The sequence below is a fragment of the Pelodiscus sinensis genome, unplaced genomic scaffold (genome assembly GCF_049634645.1).
Source record: "Pelodiscus sinensis isolate JC-2024 unplaced genomic scaffold, ASM4963464v1 ctg64, whole genome shotgun sequence".
NCBI classification, from domain to species: domain Eukaryota; kingdom Metazoa; phylum Chordata; order Testudines; family Trionychidae; genus Pelodiscus; species Pelodiscus sinensis.
In genome coordinates, this window is record NW_027466015.1 from 37,903 (window position 1) to 65,560 (window position 27,658).

At 52.2% G+C, this 27,658-nt stretch overlaps 2 protein-coding genes across 5 annotated transcripts in view; both read right to left on the reverse strand.

Moving 5' to 3' along the window:
- The window catches only part of LOC142825946 (uncharacterized), a 37,104-nt gene extending 21,352 nt beyond the window's left edge, over positions 1 to 15,752 (reverse strand). For 2 of the 4 annotated variants that reach the window (XR_012900255.1, XR_012900254.1), the window contains exon 1: positions 6,445 to 6,736. Coding sequence is in view for 1 of the 4 variants with exons in the window: in XM_075918207.1 (XP_075774322.1) it covers positions 12,578 to 13,498 (921 nt within the window). In the remaining 3 variants the exon portion in view is untranslated. Of the gene's footprint in view, positions 1 to 6,444 lie in introns of all 4 variants that reach the window. The other 2 variants (XR_012900253.1, XM_075918207.1) reach the window with 2 other exon arrangements.
- Positions 15,753 to 18,119: 2,367 nt separating this feature from the next.
- Positions 18,120 to 25,805, reverse strand: LOC102454623 (uncharacterized). The gene has a single exon (XM_075918233.1). It carries the CDS (start codon positions 21,121 to 21,123, stop codon positions 18,253 to 18,255), a length of 2,871 nt encoding a protein of 956 aa, XP_075774348.1. The 5' UTR covers positions 21,124 to 25,805; the 3' UTR covers positions 18,120 to 18,252.
- Positions 25,806 to 27,658: the final 1,853 nt, after the last annotated feature.

The following is a 27,658-nucleotide window of genomic DNA, read 5'->3' on the forward strand; positions in this document are numbered from 1 at the left end:
TGCTCCCTTCCACACCAAACTCCTCCCTGCCCCCTGCAGTCTGCTCCCCCCACCACCAAACTCCTCCCCGCCCCGTGCAGTCTGCTCCCTTCCACACCAAACTCCTCCCCGCCCCATGCAGTCTGCTCCCCCCCACCAAACTCCTCCCCGCCCTATGCAGTCTGCTCCCTTCCACACCAAACTCCTCCCCGCCCCATGCAGTCTGATTCCCCCCCACCACCAAACTCCTCCCCGCCCCATGCAGTCTGCTCCCTTCCACACCAAACTCCTCCCTGCCCCCTGCAGTCTGCTCCCCCCACCACCAAACTCCTCCCCGCCCCATGCAGTCTGCTCCCCCCATCACCAAACTCCTCTCCGCCCCCTGCAGTCTGCTCCCTTCCACACCAAACTCCTCCCTGCCCCCTGCAGTCTGCTCCCCCCACCACCAAACTCCTCCCCGCCCCATGCAGTCTGATCCCCCCCCCACCAAACTCCTCCCCGCCCCATGCAGTCTGCTATCCCCACCACCAAACTCCTCCCCGCCCCATGCAGTCTGCTATCCCCCCGCCCCATGCAGTCTGCTCCCTTCCACACCAAACTCCTCCCCGCCCCCTGCAGTCTGCTCCCCACACCACCAAACTCCTCCCCGCCCCCTGCAGTCTGCTCCCCCAATCACCAAACTCCTCCCCGCCCCGTGCAGTCTGCTCCCCTACCACCAAACTCCTCCCCGCCCCCTGCAGTCTGCTATCCCCCTGCCCCCTGCAGTCTGCTCCCTTCCACACCAAACTCCTCCCCGCCCCCTGCAGTCTGCTCCCCCCATCACCAAACTCCTCCCCGCCCCCTGCAGTCTGCTCCCCCACCACCAAACTCCTCCCCGCCCCCTGCAGTCTGCTCCCCCCCCACCAAACTCCTCCCCACCCCCTGCAGTCTGCTCCCCACCACCAAATTTCCCAGCTGGCTTGTATGGGGACAGGCAGGGGGACAGGCTAATGCTGCTGTTGCCTTATAAACTGCAGAGGAGCAGCGTGAGGCGGGTTGGGGGGGGGGGGTCTCTAATGCGTCGCATTTACAAGCACAGAGGGGCTGCGTGAGGGTTTTCCAGAAACCCCGAGGAGTTTCCTGCTGCTCACTTCTGTGTCCCAGCTGAGTTCCTGCCAGTCAGTGGCCCCGCCCCTGCCATTAATGACGGAGCCTGGGACCCGTTTGTGTGCGACACAAACCCACGTGTCACTCGCCGGACCATTCAGTGCTCCAGCCTGACGGGAGCCAATGGAATGTGGGGCACATTCTATCATTTGCATGCCCCGCAGCAGGACTATGATGTCACTAGCAGTGCGCTGCTGTTCATAGCAGGAAAAGGCAGCTTCGCACCAAGCCGGGCACGAGATAGCGGGCTCAGCGCTGGGGGCGGAGCTACAGGGGAGCGGCCAGGCTGGGCGGGGCTCAGCGCTGGGGGCGGAGCTACAAGGGAGCGGCCCGGCTGGGCAGGGTGCACACTCGGGTGCCCAAGGGCTGAGATCTGGGCTGGGCAGCGTCACGCTCTGACCTCGCTGCCACCTCCCGCCGCCACTCCCTTGGGGCCAGGTGGTGCAGTCTGGAAGCCACTGCCCTGCCTCACTTCTCCTCCGCCCACTTAGGGTGGGATTTCCTGGGGAACCCGCTCCCTGTGACATCAGGACCTGCTATAGGGGCAGGGCGCCACCCCGCCCAAGCAAGGACCAGAGCTAGGGTTGCCAGATGGTTTCAACAAAAATACCAGATATACCTGACATGACATCACAATCTACATTACATCTGATTTAGAAAATACCGGACATTTATAAGAGGGGTAGCCGTGTTAGTTTGAATCTGCAAAAGCGACGAGGACATTTATATTTTCTCAATTTGTTTCCCGAAAAAAAGCTGAAATCCTGGACTGTCCAGTTCAAAACCGGACACCTGGCAACCGTAAGCAGAGTGGTGCCTTGTCGGAGCGGTTCCAGCCTCCACTCTGCTGTCCCTCCTCTGCCCCACGTACCACGGGAGCTGGTGGGGTATGCTGGCTGCACCGCCGCAGGAAACTTCCAACCCCAGTCTCTGTCCCAGACAGGCACCCTGCATCTGAACCCGTCCCGCCTAGCCCAGTGTCTCCTGCCTACCACTCTCTGACCTGGCACCAGCTGAGCGCTCATACCTGGGCACCTTCCGGTCACGGTTCCCAGTCGGTTGCTGTCAGGCTGTGGACCGAGCAAATGTCACTTCCAGTCCGTGGGACGGGTGTCCACCGTGCCACACATGTTGGCATGATGCTACATTGTGAGAGCTCACAGCGCCCACGTGACTGCTGTTTGTTGCCCCGCGAGGGATGCGAGATGCACAGCTCCTGCCTCATGCCAGAACGCGCCACGGGAGTTACAATCGCCCCTGCCCGCCTCAGTGCATCATGGGAGCCGGAGTGGGGTTCCCATGTGTGAACTGTCAAAACAAGAGGCCCCCTTGAGAGGGCGCGTGTCCGTCTCAGTGTCTGCCAGCTCCCGCTGCAGTCACGGGTGGGGCCCTGAGCCCGAGTCCCTGTCCCGCCTGGCTCTTCCCTCTGGCCCTCTCAGACTGTCTGGGCCATTGCAGGTTCCAGCTGGGGAGGGGAGGGGTGTTGCTCTCCAGGAGAGGGACCCGAGTATCCATCTGACTGGAACACGTCACGCACACATGCCCATGCAAAAGCCACACACCGCGCCAAATGCTCACATGCAGGAACACGCTTCCATGGCCCCTCCTAAGGCCAGGCCTGGGTCTGGAGTCCCCAGCACTACAGGCGTGTGCATGGCCCTGCTTGCTTGGCCCCTAGAGCAAGGGGCAGGTTTGCATCTGTATCCACACGCTACTGTTGGAGTCACTGAACCGACATTCTGCCCGGCAATGTTTTCCAGTCGATCTCCATGCTAAGGATGTTGAAGACTAGTCAACTACAGCCTCTTCCCGACTTACGAACCGGTTACGGACCAAGCAATTGGTCGTAACTCGGTTCATGCGTAAGTCAGACCCCATAGAGTTACACGCGACCGCGCTGCTCGTAAGCACAGATCGTGTTCGTAACGCGGGGGTCCGCCGTTTATGACAGCTTCACTCATAACTGCGAACGGTCATAAGTCGACCGTTTGCAATTCGGGGACCGGCTGTATCTGATAAGCATTTGCTTATCGGATAGTAATGTCGACTAGTCAATCCCCCCCACCTTGCTGCCTCTATGAAATGGATTCAGCAAAGGGGGGGGGGTGATGGAAGGAGTACTTCAAAATGGCAGATTTCTCTGGGGTTTCCACTACATGCCTCTGACGAAGTGGGTCGGTGCCCATGAAAGCTTATGTTCCAATAAATCATAAGGTGCCTCAGGACTTCTCTTTTTTTAGGGATGTTAGCTATCGGGTAATTCAGTGGTCCCCAACACGGGGGCATTTGTGTGCGCCTGCCAAGTGCTCAGGGCTGGCCTGGCCCCGGGCACATGGCGCATGCGTGGTGCCGGAGTCGGCCCCGGTCGCATGGCGCACGGTGAGAACCAGCCCCGGGAGTGCCGCGGATTGGCTGGCCACGCTCTGAGCACGTGGCGCATGGGGGCAGCGCTGGCCCCAGGCGTGCAGCGCTCGCAGGGTGCGCCGGCCCCGGGCGTGCGGTGCTTGAGGGGGGGCCCCGCCCCAGGCGCGCGGCTATGGGAGGGGGCCCACTCCCGGGCATGCGGCTATGGGAAGGGCCCCCCCCGGGTGCTAGGGGGGGCCCTGCCCTCTTGTACCCGGCAGGCGAACGGCCACGCCCCCTGGCGCCCAGCAACCTCAAATGGTTGGGGACCACTGGGGTAATTTAATCCTCGACTGTTAGCAGTTACACAACTATTACACAGTCCCCGAGGGCAGGGGCAGCAGCCAGTGCGCTCCGGCTCCATTCCAGGGAGCCCCCTGGCACACTCTGTGCTGCTGCCTCACCGTGGGGTGGCAGGCGGGGGTTGGTCCACAAGGGCAGCTAGTTTCAAAACCAGCTTCCTATGCAAACCAGCTGCCTGTAGCCCCACATGGCTGCCTCTGATACAAAGGCAACAGGGCAGGACGGCAGCAGCTCCTGTCCACCAGGCATTCAAAATGCTGGCAGACACAGGCTGCTTGCCAGATCAGCATCTGCCCGCAGGGAGCTCGGCCCCCACCCCTCCGTGGACAGGAGCTGCTGCCACTTGGGCTCCATGGAATGTGAGCACTTTCCCTTACCCTCCCCCCCCCCCCCCACCTCTGATACAGGCAGCGGCGTGGGCAGGCAGGCAGGCAACTTTGCGAAGCCAGCACCAGCTCCTGCCTCCCCCTCTTGCCTCTAGAAGAGGCAGCAAGGGGATTGACAGGTGGGTCCATGAAGCCACCACACACAGTGCTCATGCATATCAGCTCCCGCCTGCCTCCTCCCACCATACTGCTTCCTCTGTATCAGAGGCAGCAGCAGAGAGGTGGGGGAACAGGCCAATCCAATGCTTGTGGGGTGCTGATCACCTGTACAACTGCGCCCTCTTGTGACAAGCTGACTTAAAAGCTGGCTGCCCACAGGTATCAGCTCACGCCTCCTCCCTCCTTGCTGCCTCTGACAGAGACAGCAGGTGAGAGGGGAGAATGCATGTAATCGACAGGATTGACCAATAAGTTGAAGCTGGGCGGGGCTATGATGGGCAGGGCTATGATAGGGGCAGGGCAGACTGAGACACGCCCCAGGAGGCCGCACTCTGGGAACTACAACTGGGAACTACAACTCCCAGGATGCATCGCTCAAGCTGGGAATGACACACGCGCAAGACCAACCCCTGGATCAGTGGCTGGACAGTGATGTCACTTCCGCTGCGCCCGCCCAATCAAACAGCCCATGGGAGCTGCAGATTGGGGCACGGAACGTTTCCCACAAGCCACCGCGGCTACTTTCCCTGCTCCCCCCGATTCCGCCCGTCTCAGAGACCCCCCCCCCCCCCACCAAACTGCCCAGCTGGCTTGTCCTGTGGCGTCAGGACTTGCCAACCCCCCCAGTCTGCTCCCCCAACTCCCCACTCTGCTCCCCCCTACTCCCTGCAGTCTACTCCACCCCAACTCCCCACTCTGCTCCCCCCACCAAACCCCCCTGCAGTCTGCTCCCTCCCAACCCCCCAACTCTGCTCCCCCCTACTCCGTGCAGTCAGCTCCCCCCCCCCTCCCCCCCGTGGACAGAAGCTGCTGCCGCTTGGGCTCCATGGAATGTGCAGCACATCCATAAACCTGGACACCCCGGACGTCCCATCATCTCTGGTATTGGCACGCTCACTACTGGTCTATCCAGCTATGTAGACTCTCTCCTCAAACCCTACGCAACCAACACTCCCAGCTATCTCCAAGACACTACCGACTTCCTAAGGAAACTACAAAACATCGATAACCTCCCCAATAACACCATCCTTGCCACCATGGATGTAGAAGCTCTATACACCAACATCCCACATGAAGATGGATTACAAGCAATTAGAAACACTATCCCAGAGGACACCACTGCCAGCCTGATAGCAGACCTACATAACTTTGTTCTCACCCACAATTATTTCCAGTTTGAGAACAACTTATACCTCCAGATCAGCGGCACAGCCATGGGTACACGCATGGCCCCACAGTATGCTAATATCTTTATGGCTGACCTAGAATGTTTCCTCAGCTCCCGTCCCCTTTTACCCTTCTCTACTTACGCTACATCAAGGACATCTTTATGGTCTGGACGCATGGCCAAGAAACACTGGAGACATTCCACAGAGATTTCAACAACCTACACCCCACCATCAACCTCAGCCTGGACCATTCTACACGAGAGATCCATTTCCTCGACACCACAGTACAAATCAACAATGGAAAATTAGACACCACCCTTTACAGAAAACCCACTGACTCATACAGTTACCTATATGCTTCCAGCTCCCATCCAGCACACACCATACGATCCATCATCTATAGCCAAGCCCTTCGATACAACCACATCTGCTCTAATCCCACTGACGGAGACCAGAAACTTCAGGATCTCTTCCAAGCATTTATAAATCTCAACTACCCCCTCGGAGAAATAAAAAAGCAAATTGAAAGAGCCAGACGAATACCTAGAAACCATCTACTTCAAGACAGACCCAAGAAAACCAACAATAGAACACCACTTGTCATCACCTACAGCCCGGAACTTAAACCTGTCCAACACATTATCAATAAACTTCAGCCTATACTGGAACAGGATACTAAACTCCAAGAGGCTCTGGGAGACAGACCCATAGTCTCCTATACACAACCACCTAACCTCAAAATGATTCTTACCAACAACCACAGGACATACTACACTAATACCAACCCTGGTACCTTCCCTTGCAACAAACCCCGTTGCCAGCTTTGTCCACATATTCACTCTGCTGAATATTGGACCTAACCAAGTGAGTTATAAGATCAAGAAGAGGAAGTTACTCACTTTGTGCAGTAACGATCGTTCTTCGAGGTGTCCCCCCGTGGGTGCTCCACGTCTGGTGTCAGGCTGGTCCCGGAGCCGCAAATTGGAGCTTGACAGAGTTGTGTGTGTATGGCCGGACCACGCACGTGCAAGCCGGTTTTGCGCCTTTCACCTGCCGCGCACGGTCCGGTGCCCACCAGTTCATCTCACCGCCTATCTGAAAGACAGAAAGACAAGATTCCGAAGCAGGGAGGAGGGCGGGTCGTGGAGCACCCACGGGGACACACCTCGAAGAACGATCGTTACTGCACAAAGTGAGTAACTTCCTCTTCTTCTTCGGGTAGTCCCCGTGGGTGCTCCACGTCTGGTGACTCCGAAGCAGTAATCTCAGTTAGACGTGGGCTTCGGAATCGGGATTCTGAGCGGCAGGCAGCACTGCCAAGGCTACCGCTGAGTCAGAGGCGAAGTGCTGAACAATCGCATAATGCCTTGAAAAGGTGGAAGTAGAAGACCAAGTCACCGCCCGGCAGATGTCCCGCAGAGGGACTCCTTTCACGAAAGCTGCAGACGTAGCAACTGCTCGTGTTGAGTGTGCCCTAGGCTGCGATGTGAGCGGCTTCTTACAGATAGTATAGCAAGTCGTGATACAAGAGACAACCAATTTAGAAATGCGCTGGGCGGATAAGGGCTTGCCCGTAGAAGGCCCTGATGTCGAAATGAAGAGGCGATCCGTCTTACATAGAGTACGGGTTCTGTCTATATAGAATGCTAAGGCTCTACGCACATCGAGCGTATGCAGGAGAGCATCACGCTGAGAGGTATGAGGTTTTGGATAGAAACATGGCAGAACGATTGGTTCATTTATATGAAAATCTGTGCAGACTTTAGATAGAAAGGCTGGATGAGACCTCAGTATCACTGATTCCGCGTTGAAGACTGTATAGGGAGGTGTTGACATTAGTGCGGATAATTCACTCACCCTACGTGCCGATGTTATGGCAAGAAGAAAGAGTACCTTCATTGTAAGCATCGACACCGGTACCGTGGCCAACGGTTCAAACGGTGGTCTAGTTAGGACATCAAGCACCAGGTCAAGACTCCATGCAGGTGGCAGAGGCCTACGTGGTGGGTTGAGGTTAGCCAATCCTTTGAGAAATCTAGTCATCATGGGATGAGAAAACACTGACTTGCCTTCAACGGGGTAGTGAAAAGCAGCTATCGCCGCTACATGGACTTTAAGTGATGAAATGGAGAGTCCAGTTGACTGTAGCTGGAGGACATAGTCCAGTAAGACATGCATTGGTGAAACCAGAGGGTCTAGAAGCTTAGGAGCGCACCATCACACGAATCTAGACCACTTGGACAGGTAAGTTTTCCTGGTGGAATCCCTCCTGCTGTGCCAGAGAACACACTTCACCTGGTCCGAACAAAGATTCTCGGACTCGCTGAACCATGTACCATCCATGCAGTGAGGTGCAGAGTATCCAGCTTTGAGTGAAGAAGGGAGCCTTTCTGTTGTGTCAGCAAGTCCAGTAAGTAAGGTAATCGGCGCGGTGCTCGTACAGAGAGCTGCAGAAGAGTTGAGTACCATGGCTGTCTGGGGCTATGAGTATCACTCATGCCCTGTCCATCACGATCTTCTCGAGTACTCTGGGAATAAGTACAACAGGGGGGAATGCATACAAGAGTGATGTGCCTCAATGAAGGAGAAATGCATCTCCCAGAGAGTGAGCACCCACTCCTGCTCTGGAACAGTAAGCTCTGCATTTCGCGTTGGCACATGTAGCGAAGAGATCTATCACCAGAAAGCCCCACCGATGGAAGAGAGGTAAGAGGATAACCCACTCATGGTCTTGAGGGAAATGCCTGCTCAGCGCATCCGCCGTGGTATTGTTCACACCTGGTAAGTATGACGCGACTATAGAAATGTTGTTTTGAATGCACCATTTCCAGAGGCGGATCACTTCTGCACAAAGTGAACGGGATCGGGCACCTCCCTGTCTGTTCACATAGTACATCGCCACTACATTGTCTGTGAGAATTCTGGTGACAGTGCCTCTTATGTATAACTTGAAGTGTTTGCAGGCATGAAACATGGCTCGTAGCTCGAGAAGATTGATATGGAGCATCATCTCCGTTGTGAACCAACGACCCTGAACTGTTTTTGCGCCCATGTGGGCACCCCAGCCACCCCAGCCGATGAGAGAAGCGTCTGTGGTTATCTCCACTGATGGTTGCAATGCGTGGAAGGGGACTCCTGACAGCATGTTGTTGTGATTGGTCCACCATAATAGAGAGTCCTTGACATGTGCTGGAAGTACCACAGTCTTGCGGATGCTGTGCCTTGTAGGCTTGTACACCGTGCTCAGCCAATGCTACAGACACCTGAGGTGTAGCCTTGTGTGGCGCACTATGATTGTTGTTGAAGCCATATGACCCAGAAGCTGGAGGTATACACGTACTGGGAGCGTTGGAGCTTGCAAGACTGTTTTTATCAGGTCTTGTATTAGTTGAAAATGCTCGACTGGCAGATGAACTCTCTCTAACTGGGAGTCGAGACGCGCTCCTATGAAGTTTAGAATTTGTGTTGGTTGTGGACATGATTTTTGAATGTTCACAATAAGGCTGAGGGAATCGAACAAATCCCGAGTTGCAACTACCATGTGAAGTGCCTCTGACTGAGTGCGTCCCTTGATGAGGCAGTCGTCGAGGTAGGGGAAGATAGAGACTCCTATCCTTCGTAGATGGGCAGCCACTACCGCTAGTGATTTGGAGAACACCCTTGGGGCTGAAATGAGGCCGAAAGGCAGTACCCTGTATTGAAAATGGTCGTCGCCCACTACGAATCTCAGAAAACGCCTGTGTGCTATGTGTATGGTCACATGGAAATATGCGTCTTGCAAATCTAGGACTGCGAACCAGTCTCCTTTGTTTAGTGCTGGCATGATCTTGGCCAGCATGGTCATTTTGAAGCACTGCTTTCGGATGAAATGATTTAGAGCCCTCAGATTGAGGATGAGTCTCCACCCCCCGGATTTTTTGGGGACTAGGAAATACCTGGAGTAAAACCCTTTCCCCCGGAATTCATCAGGTACTCTCTCTATGGCTCCGATCTCGAGCAGGTGAAAAACTTCTTCTCGAAGAGCGGCCCCGTGAGATGGGTCCCTGAGAAGGGATGGGGTGGGAAGAGTAGTAGGGGGAATTGAAGCAAACGGGATTGTTAGGTCTGATGATATAACCTCTAGGACCCATCAGTCTGAGGTAATGGTGGCCCATTGACAAAGAAATGGCCTCAGGTGTTGGTGGAATAAGGTGGTGGCAGGCTTTAGTGTGTTGACCGGTGGAGATGTGTTCGAGTCCCCCGCACAGGAGTCAAACCTGCTGCTTCTGGGAAGGCCGAGCTGAAGAGCGATTCTGCTGCTGACGTTTGCATTGAGGGCGCTGTCTAAATCTAGGCTGGTCGGATCCACGTCGCTGTTGCTGCTTATAGGAGAAGTAATCATATCTCCTCTGGAAGGGGTAGTATCGCCTGCGTTTGAAAGGTGGCGTGTACATCTCTAGAGATCAAAGGGTAGTACGAGAGTCCTTGCCAGAATGGAGAACCTCATCGGTAGTAGAAGCAAACAGCTTTTGACAGTCAAAGGGTAAATCTTCCACTTTGGACTGCAACTCCTTAGGGGCTCCCGCTGACAATAACCAGGAAGCTCTTCTCATCGCGATACCTGTTGCCATCACTCGAGCGGCTGTGTTGGCAATGTCTGCGGCAATCTGAAGCGATGTTCTACATGCAGTGAACCCTTCCTGGACAACGGCTTTAAGGAGAGACCTCTTATTGTCAGGGAGATGTTGCATAAGTTCCGGGAGCTTGGAGTAATTGTCAAAGTTATGGTTTGACAAAAGAGCAGCATAATAGGCAACCCGCAGTAGCAAGGTTGAGGAGGAGTAAACTTTTCGACCAAAATAATCCAATTTCTTTGTATCCCTATCCGGTAGGGAATTCTTAAATTGGGACATCTTGCTCTTATGGCGAACTGCATCCACTATCAGGGAATTCGGCTGCGGGTGATTGAAAAGAAATTCCAAACCTTTGGACGAGACAAAATACTTTTTATCCATTTTCTTATTTGTGGGCGGTATTGATGTTGGCGTCTGCCAGATGTCCTGTGCTACCTCCAAGGTAGCGTCATCTATTGGGAGGGCAATCTTTCTTTGTTGTTTAGGGTGTAAATTCTTAAATAACTTATGCTGCTTAACCTGGGACTCAGTAAGTTGCACCTCCTGGGATTGTGCGGCATGTTTAAACAGGTCTTGGAATTCTTTAAGATCGTCCGGAGGTGACGTCTCGCCCAGAGACAGCGGTTCATCCCTAGAAGGCAATGGTGAACAGGTATTAGGCGACATGTCCGGGTCAGCTTCCGAGAGTTGCCCTTCCTCTAGGTCTGACATTTGTGATTGGTGCATCGGAGAATGAGAAGGTATCGTACATTGTAGTGGAGAATGTTTGGGAATCTCTGAAAGCACAGAGTGTGGGCTAATTGACCGACAGGAACATGGAGACCTGCGATGAGATGGAGAGTGACTGTGATGAGATGATCAACATAGTCCGGTCTATGACGATGCGTATAATGCTGGTCAGACCCTGCAGGCGACGAACGTCTAGAAGATCTAGCACTGCCGTACCTGACATAATAGGTGCTTCGTGGTGAACGAGTTGGTGAGCGTGAGCGTCTTGCAGGAGGAGGAGATCTAGAACATCTCTGGTGTGAACAGCTACGCTCTCTGTAATAATGGTGACGAGATGAGAGACTGCGGTGATAATAATCCCCGTGATCTCTTGCATGGTGCGTAGAAGCACAAGGGGGAGGAGATGGTTCCCGATACGACCCTGGCGAGGTACGCAGGGAGATTCGCAGCGGTATTTGATTTTTCTGCTGCTAGAGGCTGTGCAGAGCCTGGAGACTGAAGGGTTAAAGTCTCTGAAGGAAGCATCTGGGCAGGAGTATGCTGTTCCCCTGCCGGTGCTAAAGAGAGCTCCCTGTGAGGGGCAGTGATTGCAGGCATTTCAGCACCCGGCACCGATAAGACTGGTGCCGCTGTAGCTGGCTCTTTAAGAAGCCCCGGTGCCGGCTGCGGCTGCGGTGCCGAGGGCTGTCGAGATTGAGAAATGCCGGCTGGCTTCTTTGTTAAAGGAGCATGGGTTACCCTCGAGCATGGGTTACCCTCATTTTTGCGTAATTCCCCTTTTTGAAATTAAATGCCAGGGTACTGGACTGCTGAGGTGTTCTTCCCACCACAGGAATGTTGAATGTTATTATATTATGGTCACTATTCCCAAGAGGTCCTATAACGGTTATATCCTGGACCTGATCCTGCACTCCACTCAGGACTAAATCGAGAATTGCCTTTCCCCTTGTGGGTTCCTGCACTAGCTGCTCCAAGAAGCAGTCATTTAAGCCATTGAGAAATTTTATCTCCACTTCTCTTCCTGAGGTGACATGTATCCAGTCAATATGGGGGTAATTAAAATCCCCCATTATTATAGAGTTCTCTATTTTGGTAGCCTCTCTAATCTCCCTCAGCATTTCTATGTCAGTATCGCTGTCCTGGTCAGGTGGTCGGTAATATATCCCTACTGCTAATTTCTTATTATTGGAGCATGGAATTACTATCCATAGCGATTCTATGGAACATGTTGATTCACTTAATATTTTTATTTCATTTGATTCTACATTATCTTTCACATACAGTGCCACTCCGCCACCCATCCGGCCTGCTCTATCCTTTCTATATATTTTATATCCCGGTATGATTGTGTCCCACAGATTTTCCTCATTCCACCAGGTTTCAGTGATGCCTATTATGTCTATCTCCTCATTTAATACGAGGTACTCTAGTTCACCCATCTTATTAGTCAGACTCCTAGCATTTGTGTACAAGCACTTTAAAAATTTGCCACTGGTTATTTGTCTGCCCTTCCCTGATGCATTGGATTCCTTTGTATGCGGTTGTTTGTCAGCTCTGGCCAATGGTTTGCCCTCTCCCCTCCTCTCTTTCCGACTACAGCTTAGAGAATCTCTATCAATGGATTCTCCTCTAAGAGAAGTCTCTCTCCAATTTACGTGCATCTCCGCACCAATCGGCTTTCCCCCATCTCTTAGTTTAAAAACTGCTCTACGGCCTTATTAATGTTTAGTGCCAGCAGTCTGGTTCCACCCTGGTTTAGGTGGAGCCCATCCTTCCTGTATAGGCTCCCCCTCTCCCAAAAGTGGCCCCAGTTCCTAATAAATCTAAACCTCTCTTCCCTACACCATCGTCTCATCCATGCATTGAGACTCTGAAGCTCTGCCTGCCTACCTGGCCCTGCGCGTGGAACTGGAAGCATTTCCGAGAACGCCACCATAGAGGTCCTGGATTTCAGTCTCTTTCCTAGCAGCCTAAATTTGGCCTCCAGGACATCTCTCCTACTCTTCCCTACGTCATTGGTACCTACATGTACCACGACCACTGGCTCCTCCCCAGCACTACACATAAGTCTATCTAGATGCCTCGAGAGATCCGCAACCTTCGCACCAGGCAGGCAAGTGACCATACGGTTCTCCCGGTCATCACAAACCCAACTATCTATGTTTCTAAGGATCGAATCACCCACTACTAACACCTGCCTCTTCCTAGCTGGCATTCCCTCCCCATCAGAGGTATCCTCAGTGCAAGAGGATACCGCAACATCCTCTGGGAGGAGGGTCCCAACTACGGGATGGTTTCCCTCTGCTCCCGTTAAATGCTCTGTTCCCTTGAGACTTTCATCCTCCTTAAGAACACTGGGGCTCTCAGACTGGAGGTGGGACAGTACTACAGTGTCCCAGAAAGTCTCATCAACATAGTTCTCTAACTCCCTTAGCTCCTCCAGTTCAGCCACCCTGTCCTCCAAAGCCCGAACTTGGTCTCTGAGGGTCTGGAGCTCCTTGCAACGGGTGCACACATACGCCACCCGCCCACAGGGCAGGTAATCATACATGTTACACTCGACGCAATAAACAGGATAGCCCCCATTCTGCTGCTGGGCTTCTGTCTCCATGTTTGTAATGAATAAGTTTAAGTACAAACTGGGATTCTTTTTAAACTTCTGGAGTATAGATTATTCTAAGTTAGGTTTTAAAGAAGGACACAAGTCACTAGTGCCCTCTAAACTCCCTCTCCAAACTCTCCTGTTATCTGTTCCTGGTCGCGCTCTCCCTGGTCGCTGAGTCACAGGCTTATATAGCTCTGGTAGCCCCTCCCCCTGACTGAGGCTCAGCCAATTAACAGAGGCTTCTAGATTTCAAACCTTTTAGAAGCTCCTTCAAACAAATAAACAAACCAACCAGACAAACACAAGCTCAGCACACTGCAAATAACTCCCCCACACGCAAACACACACTCCAGACAGCCACTTACCACAAGGGTCCCATTTGTACTCCTCTTTTACCTGGAGAACTCCCTCTCCAAACTCTCCTGTTACCTGTTCCTGGTCGCTGAGTCACAGGCTTATATAGCTCTGGTAGCCCCTCCCCCTGACTGAGGCTCAGCCAATTAACAAAGGCTTCTAGATTTCAAACCTTTTAGAAGCTCCTTCAAACAAATAAACAAACCAACCAGACAAACACAAGCTCAGCACACTGCAAATAACTCCCCCACACACAAACACACACTCCAGACAGCCACTTACCACAAGGGTCCAGTTTGTACTCCTCTTTTACCTGGAGAACTCCCTCTCCAAACTCTCCTGTTACCTGTTCCTGGTCGCTGAGTCACAGGCTTATATAGCTCTGGTAGCCCCTCCCCCTGACTGAGGCTCAGCCAATTAACAGAGGCTTCTAGATTTCAAACCTTTTAGAAGCTCCTTCAAACAAATAAACAAACCAACCAGACAAACACAAGCTCAGCACACTGCAAATAACTCCCCCACACACAAACACACACTCCAGACAGCCACTTACCACAAGGGTCCTGTTTGTACTCCTCTTTTACCTGGAGAACTCCCTCTCCAAACTCTCCTGTTACCTGTTCCTGGTCGCTGAGTCACAGGCTTATATAGCTCTGGTAGCCCCTCCCCCTGACTGAGGCTCAGCCAATTAACAGAGGCTTCTAGATTTCAAACCTTTTAGAAGCTCCTTCAAACAAACAAACCAACCAACCAACCAGACAAACACAAGCTCAGCACACTGCAAATAACTCCCCCACACACAAACACATACTCCAGTCAGCCACTTACCACAAGGGTCCAGTTTGTACTCCTCTTTTACCTGGAGAACTCCCTCTCCAAACTCTCCTGTTACCTGTTCCTGGTTGCTGAGTCACAGGTTTATGTAGCTCTGGTAGCCCCTCCCCCTGACTGAGGCTCAGCCAATTAACAGAGGCTTGTAGATTTCAAACCTTTTAGAAGCTCCTTCAAACAAACCAACCAACCAACCAGACAAAGACAAGCTCAGCACACTGCAAATAACTCCCCCACACACAAACACACACTCCAGACAGCCACTTACCACAAAGGTCCCGTTTTTACTCCTCTTTTACCTGGAGAACTCCCTCTCCAAACTCTCCTGTTACCTGTTCCTGGTCGTGCTTCAGAAGCCTTTTAAATCTGCACTTGAAAGGGAATCTTCTGAACTGTCATTCATGCTAAAATTCGACACTCTACGTGGGGGTCTCAACAAAGTCTCTAGCTATCTTACCCATTACAAAGATAGCTTCCCCAATTATCACCTCTAATACCATTAGCTCACAGACATTTACCTTCACACCCACCCCACATCCCCCTTCTGTTCTGAAATTTGATTTGTCCTTTTCATATGTGTTCATTTTTTTTAATTGTATCCTTTGGTATATATGGTTGTGTGATGGACCGGGCCATGTCTGGGCACAGCTGAGGGCGTCCGCTCAGGGCGAATTGCTCAAATCCGGGGCTCCTTACAGCCCCCAGACTGGTGACCTCTCCAAACAGGCCACAAACCAGTCCCACAGAGCACTTCAGCAGCCTGCCTGAAGCCTCATGAGCAAAACCCCTCCGACACCCCAGCAATATCCGTGCCCCAGATGGCCCCGGGCCTCATACACAGGTGGTGGGGGGGGTCCTAGCACCCAATCCCACCTACCCCGAACAAGTTCTGTCCGGTTCCAAGAAACCAGCCACAGATCCCTGGTCAATTTACCCTCTGGACCTTACCCACAAATCACGCTGGGCCAATCCTTTAGAACAGTGGTCCCCAACCTGTGGTGGTGGCCGGGCGCCAGGGGGCGTGGCCATTTGCCCGCTGGGCGCCAGGGGGCGGGGACGGGGATGGGGCCGGGCCCCCCCCATAGCCGTGCGCCCCCCCCATAGCTGCGCCAGGGGCCGGCGCCCCCCCTCCTCCACGCGCCAGGGGCCGGGGTCGGCGCCCCCCCCCCAAGCTCCGCACGCCCGGGGCCGGCGCCCCCCCCTCCAAGCGGCCGGGGCCGGGGCCGGGGCCGGCACCCCCGCCCCAAGCGCCACTCGCCCGGAGCCAGGCCAGCCCCAAGCACGTGGCGGGCGCACACGAATGACCCCGCGGGCGCCATGGCGCCCGCAGGCACCGTGTTGGGGACCACGGCTTTAGAATCTATATCTAAAGGTTTATTAACACAAGAAAGAAAAGCATGAGAGTAAGGTTATTAAAGTACAGTACGTTACATGCACCGAATCTCCCAGTCCTCGATGCAGGCTCTAGCAGAGATGTTGCAGCTGCTGGTTTAAAAGTTCTTATTGCACATCCTAAGATCAGGATGGGTTCACAGGTCTTCCGGGCTCTTCGATCCCTGCAATGCTGCCTCTGGGATGAAGTGCTGAGCTGAGAACAAAATGGCATCGACCACATGGCCTCTTTATACCTCCTTCCTGGCCTCTTCTTGTATGCAGCAAGTCACCTGGTCAGAGGCCAATCTCTATGGGTATGTCTACACTACCCTCCTAGTTCGCACTAGGAGGGTAATGTAGGCATACCGCACTTGCAAATGAAGCCCGGGATTTGAATTTCCCGGGCTTCATTTGCATAAGCGGGGAGCCGCCAATTTTAAAACCCCGCTGGGTCGAACCCCGTGCAGCGCGGCTACACGGGGCTCGAACTAGGTAGTTCGGACTAGGCTTCCTATTCCGAACTACCTAGTTCGAGCCCCGTGTAGCCGCGCTGCACGGGGTTCGAACCAGCGGGGTTTTAAAAATGGCGGCTCCCCGCTTATGCAAATGAAGCCCGGGAAATTCAAATCCCGGGCTTCATTTGCAAGTGTGGTATGCCTACATTACCCTCCTAGTGCGAACTAGGAGGGTAGTGTAGACATACTCTATGTTCCCTGCTGGCTGCTCTCAGGTGACAGCCCCCATTCTTTGGGTGTGTCCATAGCCCATTGAGAGCCATTGTTCCACAGGGCTTCGCTACTCAGCCTGTCCATAGCAATGCTTAACCACATTCAGAGAAATATTCAGCTTCCACACAGATTACAGATTCCTACCTACACACATAGACATTATATACTCACATAAATAGCATACATAAGATCAACAAACGATAAGCTCCCATTCAATACCCCACATGGCTCCCTTTTATACCAATTTCTGGGGCCAACACCCCCACCTAGGGGTGCAGCAGTGATCTGGCTGCTTCCCTCCAATTCGGTAATGTGACAGGTTGTGACTATTTTCTTCCACTATTTGATCTGAGGAAGTGGGCCTGGCCCAAGAAAGCTCATCATCTAATAAACCATCTTGTTAGCCTTTAAAGTGCTACATAGTCCTGTATTTTGTTTTAACTCTAAAATAGTGAGCACTAAATTAAAACATAAGCTCTTAAATATGAATAAACTGCAACACCTGCGCAAAAGAATATGAACAGAACACCAGGCATTTAGATTTACCCTAGAAATATACAAATCTTTTAATTTTGAAATAAAACATACATAAAAATGTGACATTAAACTCATGTAAGTGATTGCTGGAACATGGATTACAGCAGGGGTTCTCAAAATTTGTGATACCACCACCCCCTAAAATGCTAAACGAATTTGTGTGACCACCCACCCTCACTGCCCTGGGTCGCTTCCTCCCCCCCTTCTCACCAGACTCCTTGCCTTCATGGCATGTGCAGTCCTTAACACCCTCCCCCCTGCAGGCTCCTTTCCCCCATCTCTTTCACCTCTGTGCCTCTTTTCTGCTCCGCATCCCTTTGGTTGGTTGGTCACTCTCCCGCTGCCTTGCCTCCTCCTGCAGCTGAGCCACGCTCCTGGAGTCCCATGGCCCCGGCCACGCTGTGTGGCTTGCTGGCAGCTGCCTTCCGCCACCCTGCCACTCTTCACAGCCCGGGGGAGAGGGGTCACAAGTGAAAAACCCAATCCAGCTACAACCCGCCCCCCCCCGGGGGGTTGCGACCCAGTTTGAGAAAAAAGAAGTTACTCACCCTGTGAAGTAACGATTGTTCTTCGAGATGTGCCCCGTGGGTGCTCCACTCTGGGTGTCGGGTCCCGTCCCGGCGCCGCGGCTCGGAGACTTTTCGTAGCCGTGTCCCGCCGGCTCGCGCATGCGTGGTTCAGCAGGGTAGCGTTCGCGCCTTTGATCAGCCGCGCGCGAGCCGGCAACCGTCAGTTCCTCTCACCCGCTCATCTGAAAGACAAATTAAGAGAGAAAAAAACTCTGGAGCGGGGAGGACGGGCGGGTCGTGGAGCACCCACGGGGCACATCTCGAAGAACAATCGTTACTTCACAGGGTGAGTAACTTCTTTTTCTTCTTCGAGTGGCCCCGTGGGTGCTCCACTCTAGGTGACTCCGGAGCAGTATACGGAACAGAATCAGGGCGCTCCGGAATCAAGACTACCAGCACGGTGTAGAACTGCCGTAGCCACAGAAACATCTGAAGCAAACTGATCGACTATAGCGTAGTGCTTCATAAAAGTCACATTAGACGACCATGTTGCCGCTCTGCAAATGTCACGAAAGGACACTCCACTGAGGAAGGCTGTAGTAGTAGCAACTGTCCTAGTTGAATGAGCTTTTGGAAGAGAAGGGAGAGGCTTCCCCCGTAATGAATGGCACATGGATATACATGAAACTATTAGTTTCGAGATACGCTGAGAAGTTAGTGGTTGCCCTTTTGACTGACGTGCTAATGATAGTAGTAAACGGTCTGTCTTCCTAAAATCCCGTGTTCTGTCAATGTAAAACGCTAAGGATCTCCTCACATCCAGCGTATGCAGCTGTGCCGCTTGTGACGAGGAGTGGGGTTTCGGGAAGAAACATGGTAAAACCACCGGCTCGTTTATGTGGAAGTCAGAGGAAACCTTTGGAATAAACGCCGGATGGGCTCTCAGTGTCACCGATTCCTTCGAAAAAACTGTATAGGGCGGTGAGGCCATAAAAGCTGCTATCTCACTCACCCTGCGAGCCGACGTAATGGCTAGGAGGAATACTAGTTTGATAGTAAGTAGGTGCAATGACACTGTAGCTAGGGGCTCGAAAGGGGGACGAGTCAGAGTTTGAAGGACTAAATCCAAATTCCATAAGGGAGGAGGAGGCCTTCGCGGGGGGTGAAGGTTCGAGAGCCCCTTCAGAAATCTTTTTGTAGTAGGGTGCGCGAACAAGGAAAAATCGCCATCCCTGTGGTGGAAGGCATTAATTGCTGCCAAGTGCACTCGGAGAGATGCAAGAGCCAGGCCCTTGTCATGTAACTGCAGGAGGTATTCTAATATACAGGGTAGGGTTGCAAAACGAGAGTCCACACTGTTGTCTGTACACCATGCTTGGAACTTCGACCACTTAGCCGCGTAAGCGGTTCGTGTGGACTCCTTTCGACTGTGCATCAACACCTCCTTGACTCGCCGAGAACATGATTGTTCGAAGTCGGTGAACCAGCAAGCATCCATGCGGTGAGGTGTAGAACTTCGGGTCTCGGGTGCCTGAGGGCTCCGTTGTCCTGGGTCAACAGATTCGGAAGAGGAGGCAGAGCATATGGCGCTCTCACTGACATCTGGTGGAGCATTGAGAACCAGGGCTGACGAGCCCATGATGGTGCTAGGAGTATCACCCGGGCTTCGTCCATGTTGACCTTTTCCAGAACCCTGGGAATTAACACTACCGGGGGAAAGGCGTATAGTAGCGATGTGCCCCAGTGGAGGAGAAAGGCATCTCCCAGAGAGTGGCGTCCTATTCCGGCTCTCGAGCAATAAGCGGGACATTTCGAATTGAGTTCTGTCGCGAACAAATCTATTGTTGGGAATCCCCATCGATCGAAGATACGAGTCAGTACGTCCGTACGTACCTCCCATTCGTGGTCGTGAGGAAAACGTCTGCTGAGAGAGTCTGCTATTAAATTGTCGATGCCTGGAAGGTAGGATGCTGTGAGAACGGTGTTGTTGGCGATACACCAATTCCATAGACGAGTGCTCTCTGCGCAAAGAGAACGGGATCGGGCACCCCCTTGTTTGTTGATATAAAACATAGTCGCCATATTGTCCGTTAAAATCCTGGTCGTTGTATTCTGAATGTGGGCTTGGAAATATTTGCAAGCATGCCGTACCGCTCTTAATTCGAGCACATTGATATGCAGTAGCATCTCTTGTGTCGACCAACGTCCCTGAACCGTAAGGTTGCCCATGTGAGCTCCCCAACCTGTAAGGGAGGCATCTGTAGTAATTTGTGTTGAGGGTTGTGGTCGATGAAATGGCACGCCCGTGAGAAGATTGGTCGGGTTGATCCACCACTGGAGGGAATCCCGGACATACCGTGGCACCACTACTGGCCTGTGGACAGAGTGCTTTGACGGAATGTAAACCGTGGCTAACCAATGCTGGAGGCAACGAAAACGTAACCTTGCGTTGCGCACTACAATGGTTGCGGCGGCCATGTGTCCCAACAGCTGCAGACAAACACGTGTGGGAATTGTTGGAGCATGCACCACGGTGTGTACCAGCTCTTTGATTGCCGTAAAACGTTCTAGTGGTAAGTATGCTCGCGCTACAGTTGAATCGAGTCGCACACCTATGAACATCAGGCTCTGGGAGGGAACTAACGATGACTTCTTTGAGTTTATGAGGAGGCCCAGAGCTGCAAATTCGTTGGATACTGTCCGGACCATGTGACATGTTTCCATATACGTTGCACCCCTGAGGAGACAATCGTCTAAGTAAGGAAATATTGTCACCCCCAGCCTGCGTAAATGGGCCGCGACCACCGCTAATGTCTTGGTGAAAACTCTCGGAGCACATGCTAGACCAAATGGCAGGACCCTGTACTGATAATGCTCGCTCCCTAACTGGAAACGAAGAAAAAGTCTGTGCGCCACGTGAATCTCTACGTGGAAGTAGGCGTCCTGCAAATCGAGGACTGCAAACCAATCCTTTTTGTTCAACGACGGAATGATGGTTGATAAGGTTACCATCTTGAAACGGAGCCTTCGAAGGTACCGGTTCAGCTTTCGAAGGTCTAGAATGGGTCTCCAACCTCCCGACTTCTTTGGGATGAGAAAATATCGGGAGTAAAACCCCCTTCCCCAGAACTGTTTGGGGACGCCCTCTATTGCTCCGATGGCGAGCAAGCGTTGAACTTCCTGCTTCAACAGTTTCTCGTGAGAGGGGTCCCTGAAAAGGGACGGGGGAGGGGGAGTGGTAGGGGGAATAGAGAGAAAAGGGATGGAGAGGCCGGACTGAACTACTTCTAGTACCCATCTGTCCGTGGTGATTGCGGACCACCGGTGATAGAAAGAACGTAGGCGATGGTGAAAAAGATGATGATTTTCCGTGTTGATTAAAGGTAGTTGGCTTGCGTCCTCGACAATGAAGTCAAATTTGCTGCTTAGTCGATGACTGATTAACTGGACGATTCTGCTGTGGCCGCTTGCGTTGAGGGCGCTGTTTAGGGCGCTGGTTATCGAAGGGGCGTGTCTGCTGTCTAGCAAAATTGAAATCATATCTCCGTTGATAAGGGAAATAACGTCTGCGTTTGAAGGAGGGAGTGTACATCCCAAGCATACGTAGAGTTGTACGGGAATCTTTCCCCGAATGGAGAACCTCATCAGTATTTGCCGCAAAGAGTTTTAGTTTGTCAAACGGCAGATCCTCGACCTTATTTTGCAACTCCTTTGGAGCCCCTGCCGATGAAAGCCAAGATGATCGCCTCATGGCTATACCTGTAGCAGCGGCCCGATGGATCAGGTGCCGCTGAAGCCGGTGCGGAGAGGCTGGTCAGTTGCGGTCCCGGCGTGTTTGTCAGTTTCAGGGAGCGCGCTGCTGAAGCCGGTGCAGACCTGTCGGCCAGCTGCGCTGCCGCTCCCGATGTCGGCGCTGAAGCCGATCCCCCTCTGGGCAGCGGGGGTTCTCCCCTATCAGCCCCAGCAGGGTTACCAGCTCTCCGGGGGGTCTCCTTGGAAGCTCCTGCCGACGCTGTGGCTGCCGCAGGGAGAGAACGTGTCGGGGATAGCTTTGTTGACTTGGAGAGAGCCGACCCCGGAGAAGCCGCTCTCCTCTTATGCCCCGAGGCTTTTGTGGCTGCAGGAGGGATCGGATCAGGCTGCAGAGCCTTGTCAAACATTAACATCCTGACTTTCATCTCCCGCTCCCTCCGGGCTCTTGAAGTTAATTTTCTACAATGAGTGCACTTGTCAGGGACATGAGTTTCCCCCAGGCACCTGATACAAGTGTCATGGCCGTCAGCCGTTGGCATGGCTTCACGGCACTTTAAACATTTTTTGAACCCAGTTGAGCCAGGCATTGCCACCAAAAGTAAGGGATGCCTGTGTAATCCCCCAGTTAGTCAATTTCACCAGCACTGAGGCGGCTTTCCCCGAAGTCTTGAGAGAGAAGTTTCTTCTTCCTTTTTTTTTTTTTTTTTTTTTTTACAGAGAGAACAAGAAAAGGAACACGACTAACACTAACTTTAACTGACTCTAACTATTTACAGTGGATAACTATCTAAAGAAACCATCAGTGAAGAGAAATCAGGGAGCTCCGACCGCGACCTGAGGCGGTTGAGAGGAACTGACGGTTGCCGGCTCGCGCGCGGCTGATCAAAGGCGCGAACGCTACCCTGCTGAACCACGCATGCGTGAGCCGGCGGGACACGGCTACGAAAAGTCTCCGAGCCGCGGCGCCGGGACGGGACCCGACACCCAGAGTGGAGCACCCACGGGGCCACTCGAAGAAGAACACTGGATTAGAGACTACAGTTAGTACTGTAAGTACAGTCCCCCTTAGCACTGGTGCCTGCAGGACTAAGTATTTGCTAGGTGATGCTTAGATATAAATTAAGGCAATAATGCAATGAGCCTGTAAGACAGTACTCGAGCCAAATAAAGACACAAGGCGTAAAAAGCCTTAAGCATAAGTAGTAACTAAAAATAACCCTAGATAATACCGTCTTAAACAGTAAAATGCTGAAATGACTGAAGAGGTGACAGGTAGCCACGGGATGCTAGTTCATAGCATCTGGAAATAAAAGAAAAAAAACAACAACAAATGGTCTGGTAGCACTTTATAGACTAACAAAACATGTAGATAGGATCATGAGCTTTCATGGACTCATGATACCATCAACATAAGAACGGCCATACTGGGTCAGACCAAAGGTCCATCTAGCCCAGTATCCTGTCTGCCGACAGTGGCCAGCACCAGGTGCCTCAGAGAGGGTGGACCGAAGACAATGATCAAGCGATTTGTCTCCTGCCATCCTTCTCCAGCCTCTGATGAACATAGGCCTGGGACACCATTTCTATCCCCTGACTAATAAATAGCCTTTTATAGACCTGATCGCCATGAAATTATCTAGCTTCTCTTTAAACTCCATTATAGTCCTAGCCTTCACAGCCTCTCTGGCAAGGAGTTCCACAGGTTGACTACGCGCTACATGAAGAACTTTCTTTTATTAGTTTTAAACCTGCTACCTGTTAATATCATTTGGTGTCCTCTAGCTCTTCTATTATGGAAACTAATAAATAACTTTTCTTTATCAGCCCTCTCCACACCACTCATGATTTTATAGACCTCTATCATATCCCCCCTCAGTCTCCTCTAAACTGAAAAGTCCCAGTCGCTTTAACCTCTCTTCATATGGGACCCGTTCCAAACCCCTAATCATTTTAGTTGCCCTTTTCTGAACCCTTTCCAAGGCCAAAATATCTTTTTTGAGGTAAGGAGACCACATCTGTACACAGTATTCAAGATGTGGGCGTACCATAGTTTTATACAAGGGCAGTAAGATATTCTGGGTCTTATTTTCTATCCCTTTCCTAATAATTCCTAGCATCCTATTTGCCTTTTTGACCACCGCTGTACACCGTGTGGAAGTTTTCAGAGAACTGTCCACAATAACTCCAAGATCTCTTTCCTGATTTGTCATAGCCAAAGTAGCCCCTGTCATACTGTACGTATAGTTGGGGTTATTTTTCCCCAATGTGCATTACTTTACACTTATCCACATTAAATTTCATTTGCCATTTTGTTGCCCAATCACTCAGTTTGGTGAGATCTTTTTGGAGTCTCTCACAGTCTGCTTCTCTCTTGACTATCCTAAACAGTTTGGTATCATCTGCAAACTTTACTACCTCACTGCTTACCCCTTTCTCCAGATCATTTATGAATAAGTTGAAAAGGATTGGTCCCAGGACTGACCCTTGGGGGACACCACTAGTTACCCCTCGCCATTCTGAAAATTTACCATTTCTTCCTACCCTTTGTTTCCTGCCTTTTAACCAGTTCTCAATCCAAGAAAGGACCTTCCCTCTTCTCCCATGGCCATGGAATTTACACAAGAGCCTTTGGTGAGGAACCTTGTGAGGAACCTCAGAAGGCGGGAAGGGCTCGAGATGCCTCCTGGGCATGCGTAGCTCAACAGGGGAAACTGCTATACAAAGCTCCGATCTGAGGCTCAGGGCGACCCTTCACCTACAGTGGAGCACCCACGGGGACACTACTCGAAGAACTACTACTGGATCCCCCTTGTCTGCATGTTTGTTAACCCCTTCAGAGAACTCTAATAGATTAATAAGACATGATTTCCCTTTACAGAAACCATGCTGACTTTTGTCCAACAAATTATGTTCTTCTACATGCCTCACAATTTTATTCTTTACTATTGTTTCAACTAATTTGCCCACTACTGAAGTTAGACTTACCGCTCTGTAATTGCCAGGATCGCCTCGAGAGCCCTTTTTAAATACTGGTGTCACGTTGGCTACCTTCCAGTCATTAGGTACGGAAGCCGATTTAAAAGATAGGTTACAAACCACAGATAATAGTTTAATAGTGTGACGGCGCGTTGGGAGTTCCCCATCTCCTGCACCCCGAAATGGCACAAACAGACTGCACCAGCCAGTGGAATTGAGGGTGTTTTATTGCTCCTCCAGCACAGCGCAGCACAGATGTAATCTGGTTACAGGAACTGGGGGCTAAGAGGCCTCAGTGCTCCCCTTGAGATGGGGGAATCCCAGCCCCCTCCCCAGTTCCTTCTCCCCTTGCCTTCCAGCCAGGAACTCACTAACCCTCTTCCAGCCCTGCCCCCCAGCCAGGGCAGCATTCCACCTTCCTTTGTTCCTCTCCATGGGGGGGGCTGGCCACTGGTTTGCATAGTGACTCATCCTGTTTTGCTGGGTCGTGGTACCCACGGCAGCCAGTGGGGGTTACCCCAGAGCCAGCAGCATAGAAACCAGCCAGGTACCCCCACTACGTCACAAATAGCAATTTCCCATTTGAGTTCTTTTAGAACCCTTGGATGAATGTCATCCGGTCCTGGAGATTGGAGATCTCAGGGGCTCTAAGAGTAGCTCTTGAGCCCTCTCTGAACTGCGCGCCTGCGCAGTACATTTACATTAGATTTCCTCATTTGTGGAGCAGCTACTCACCGAGCAACAACACAGGTGAGTAGCTGCGAGGAATGGTGGGAGCTGGGAGGCCTGGAGGGCTGAAGCACCCCAGCAAGCTGACTGTGGCTTTCAGCTGAAAGCGGCTGCCCCGCGCTCCAGTTAATTGGCGGCTTCTCCTCTGAGCCTGCCCACGTGGAGCTTGGTGCACCCTGGCTGAGCACCATGGCCAGCTGGCCGGGCAGCCACTTCTCTTCCCTCCAGCCCGGCTGCCCTGCACTCAGACCAGGGAGGCTGCGTCTAGCTCCAGCTGTGCTGGAGCAAGCTTCCCAGGCTGAGCACAGGATCACAGATGCCCATCTGATGGACTGTATACGACTAGCAATCTCAGACTAAAACCCAGACTTCAAGACACTGGCACATACTGTTCAGTCACGGGTGTCACACTGAGACTTTGTTATTGAAAGACAAAAAAGGGAGTTACTCACCTTATGCAGTAACAAGTGTTCTTCGAGATGTGTGTCCCCGTGGGTGCTCCACTCTAGGTGAAGGATCGCCCTGAGCCGCAGATCGGAGCTTTGCAAAGCAGTTTCCCCCCTGTTGAGCCGTGCATGCTCAGAAGGCGTCTCGAGCCCTTCCCGCCTTCTGTAGCGCGCGGCTCAACCCCCTCCCTTTCAGTTCCTCGTCTCCGCCCGAGTAATTTAGACTCCGTGCAGAGGGAAGGGAGGGTCGTGGAGCACCCACGGGGACACACATCTCAAAGAACACTCGTTACTGCACGAGGTGAGTAACTCCCTTTTCTTCTTCGAGTAGTGTCCCCGTGGGTGCTCCACTCTAGGTGACTACAAAGCAGTATTCAATATATGGCTGGAGGGAGCCGGAGTCAACGTTTAGCGGTGGTAGAGAGCACCGCCGTAGCAACTGCTGAGTCACGTTTAAGTTGTGGTAGGATAGCATAATGTCTGGCAAAGGTATGGTCTGAAGACCACGTTGCTGCTCGGTAAATATCCCTTAAGGGGACATTGTTCAAAAAGGCTGTGGATGCAGCCGTGGCTCGAGTGGAATGTGCTCGTGCTGGGCCCTGTAATGGCTTATTGCCCAGGGTGTGGCACTTGATTATGCATGACGAAATCCATCTTGAGATTCGTTGTGATGATAGAGGTGTTCCTTTGGAACGCTCAGCGATGGATATAAAAAGCCTTTCGGATTTACGAAATGGTTTTGTTCTCTCCAGGAAGAAGGCGAGAGCCCTTCAAATGTCCAGAGTATGCAGGGTGGCGTCCTTCTGTGAGGCATGCGGTTTTGGGAAAAAGGTAGGTAGTACAATTGGCTCGTTGACATGGAATTCCGTACAGACCTTTGGCAGGAATGTTGGGTGAGGTCTAAGTATGACCCTGTCCTTCGTAAAAACAGTGTAGGGGGGTTCTGACATTAGTGCCCCGAGTTCACTCACCCGTCTGACAGACATAATAGCTAATAAGAAGCAGACTTTCATAAAGAGAAAGGGGAGTGGCACTGTAGCCAGAGGCTCGAAAGGAGGTCTGGTGAGGTGGTGGAGAACAAGATTTAGGTCCCACAAAGGAGGTGGGGCCTTGTAGGGCGGGTATATGTTGTGGAGCCCTTTAAGGAATCTTTTAGTGATCGGATGGGCAAAGATGGAGAAGCCGTCAATCAAGGTATGGAACGCTGCTATTGCGGAAAGATGGACTCTTAAGGAAGATATTGACAGTCCTGATACTTTAAGGTCTAGAATGTAGTCCAGGATCGTATTCAGTGGGGCGACACGGGGCTCTACTTTGGTTCGCTGGCACCAGTGAGAGAATCGTGTCCATTTTTGCAGGTAAGTTTTTCGAGTGGACTGTTTCCTACTGTGGAGGAGGATGTCCTTCACTTGCTGGGAACAGTGATTCTCTATCTCCGAGAACCAGAGAGCAGCCAAGCCTGAAGGTGTAGGGTATGGAGCTGTGGGTGTAGTATTGTGCCATTGCTCTGAGATATCAGGTCTACACGGTTTGGTAGTCGATAAGGAGGGAGAACTGCTAGCTTGTGCAGGTACCAGGTTTGTCGGGGCCATGACGGGGCTATCAGAATGACTAGGGCTCCGTCTCTGCAGATCTTGCGTAGGATTCTTGGGATGAGTGGTATGGGGGGGAAGGCATAGTGTAGGGGGGCCATCCATTTGATTAGAAAGGCATCCCCCAGGGAATGTCTGCCAAGTCCTGCGCGTGAGCAGAACTGGGGGCATTTGGCGTTCTGGGTAGACGCAAAAAGGTCTATAGATGGCCATCCCCATCGGTGGAAGATTGAGTTTGAGACCTCCGTGTGTAACTCCCACTCGTGATCTGAGGTGAAGTTGCGACTGAGTGAATCTGCTCTGGTGTTGTTCACCCCAGGCAGGTAGGATGCTATGA

Bases quoted from the DNA above. Each gene is read 5' to 3' on its own strand.
- LOC102454623 (XM_075918233.1), bottom strand. From the start codon at position 21,123: ATGGGTACTAGAAGTAGTTCAGTCCGGCCTCTCCATCCCTTTTCTCTC.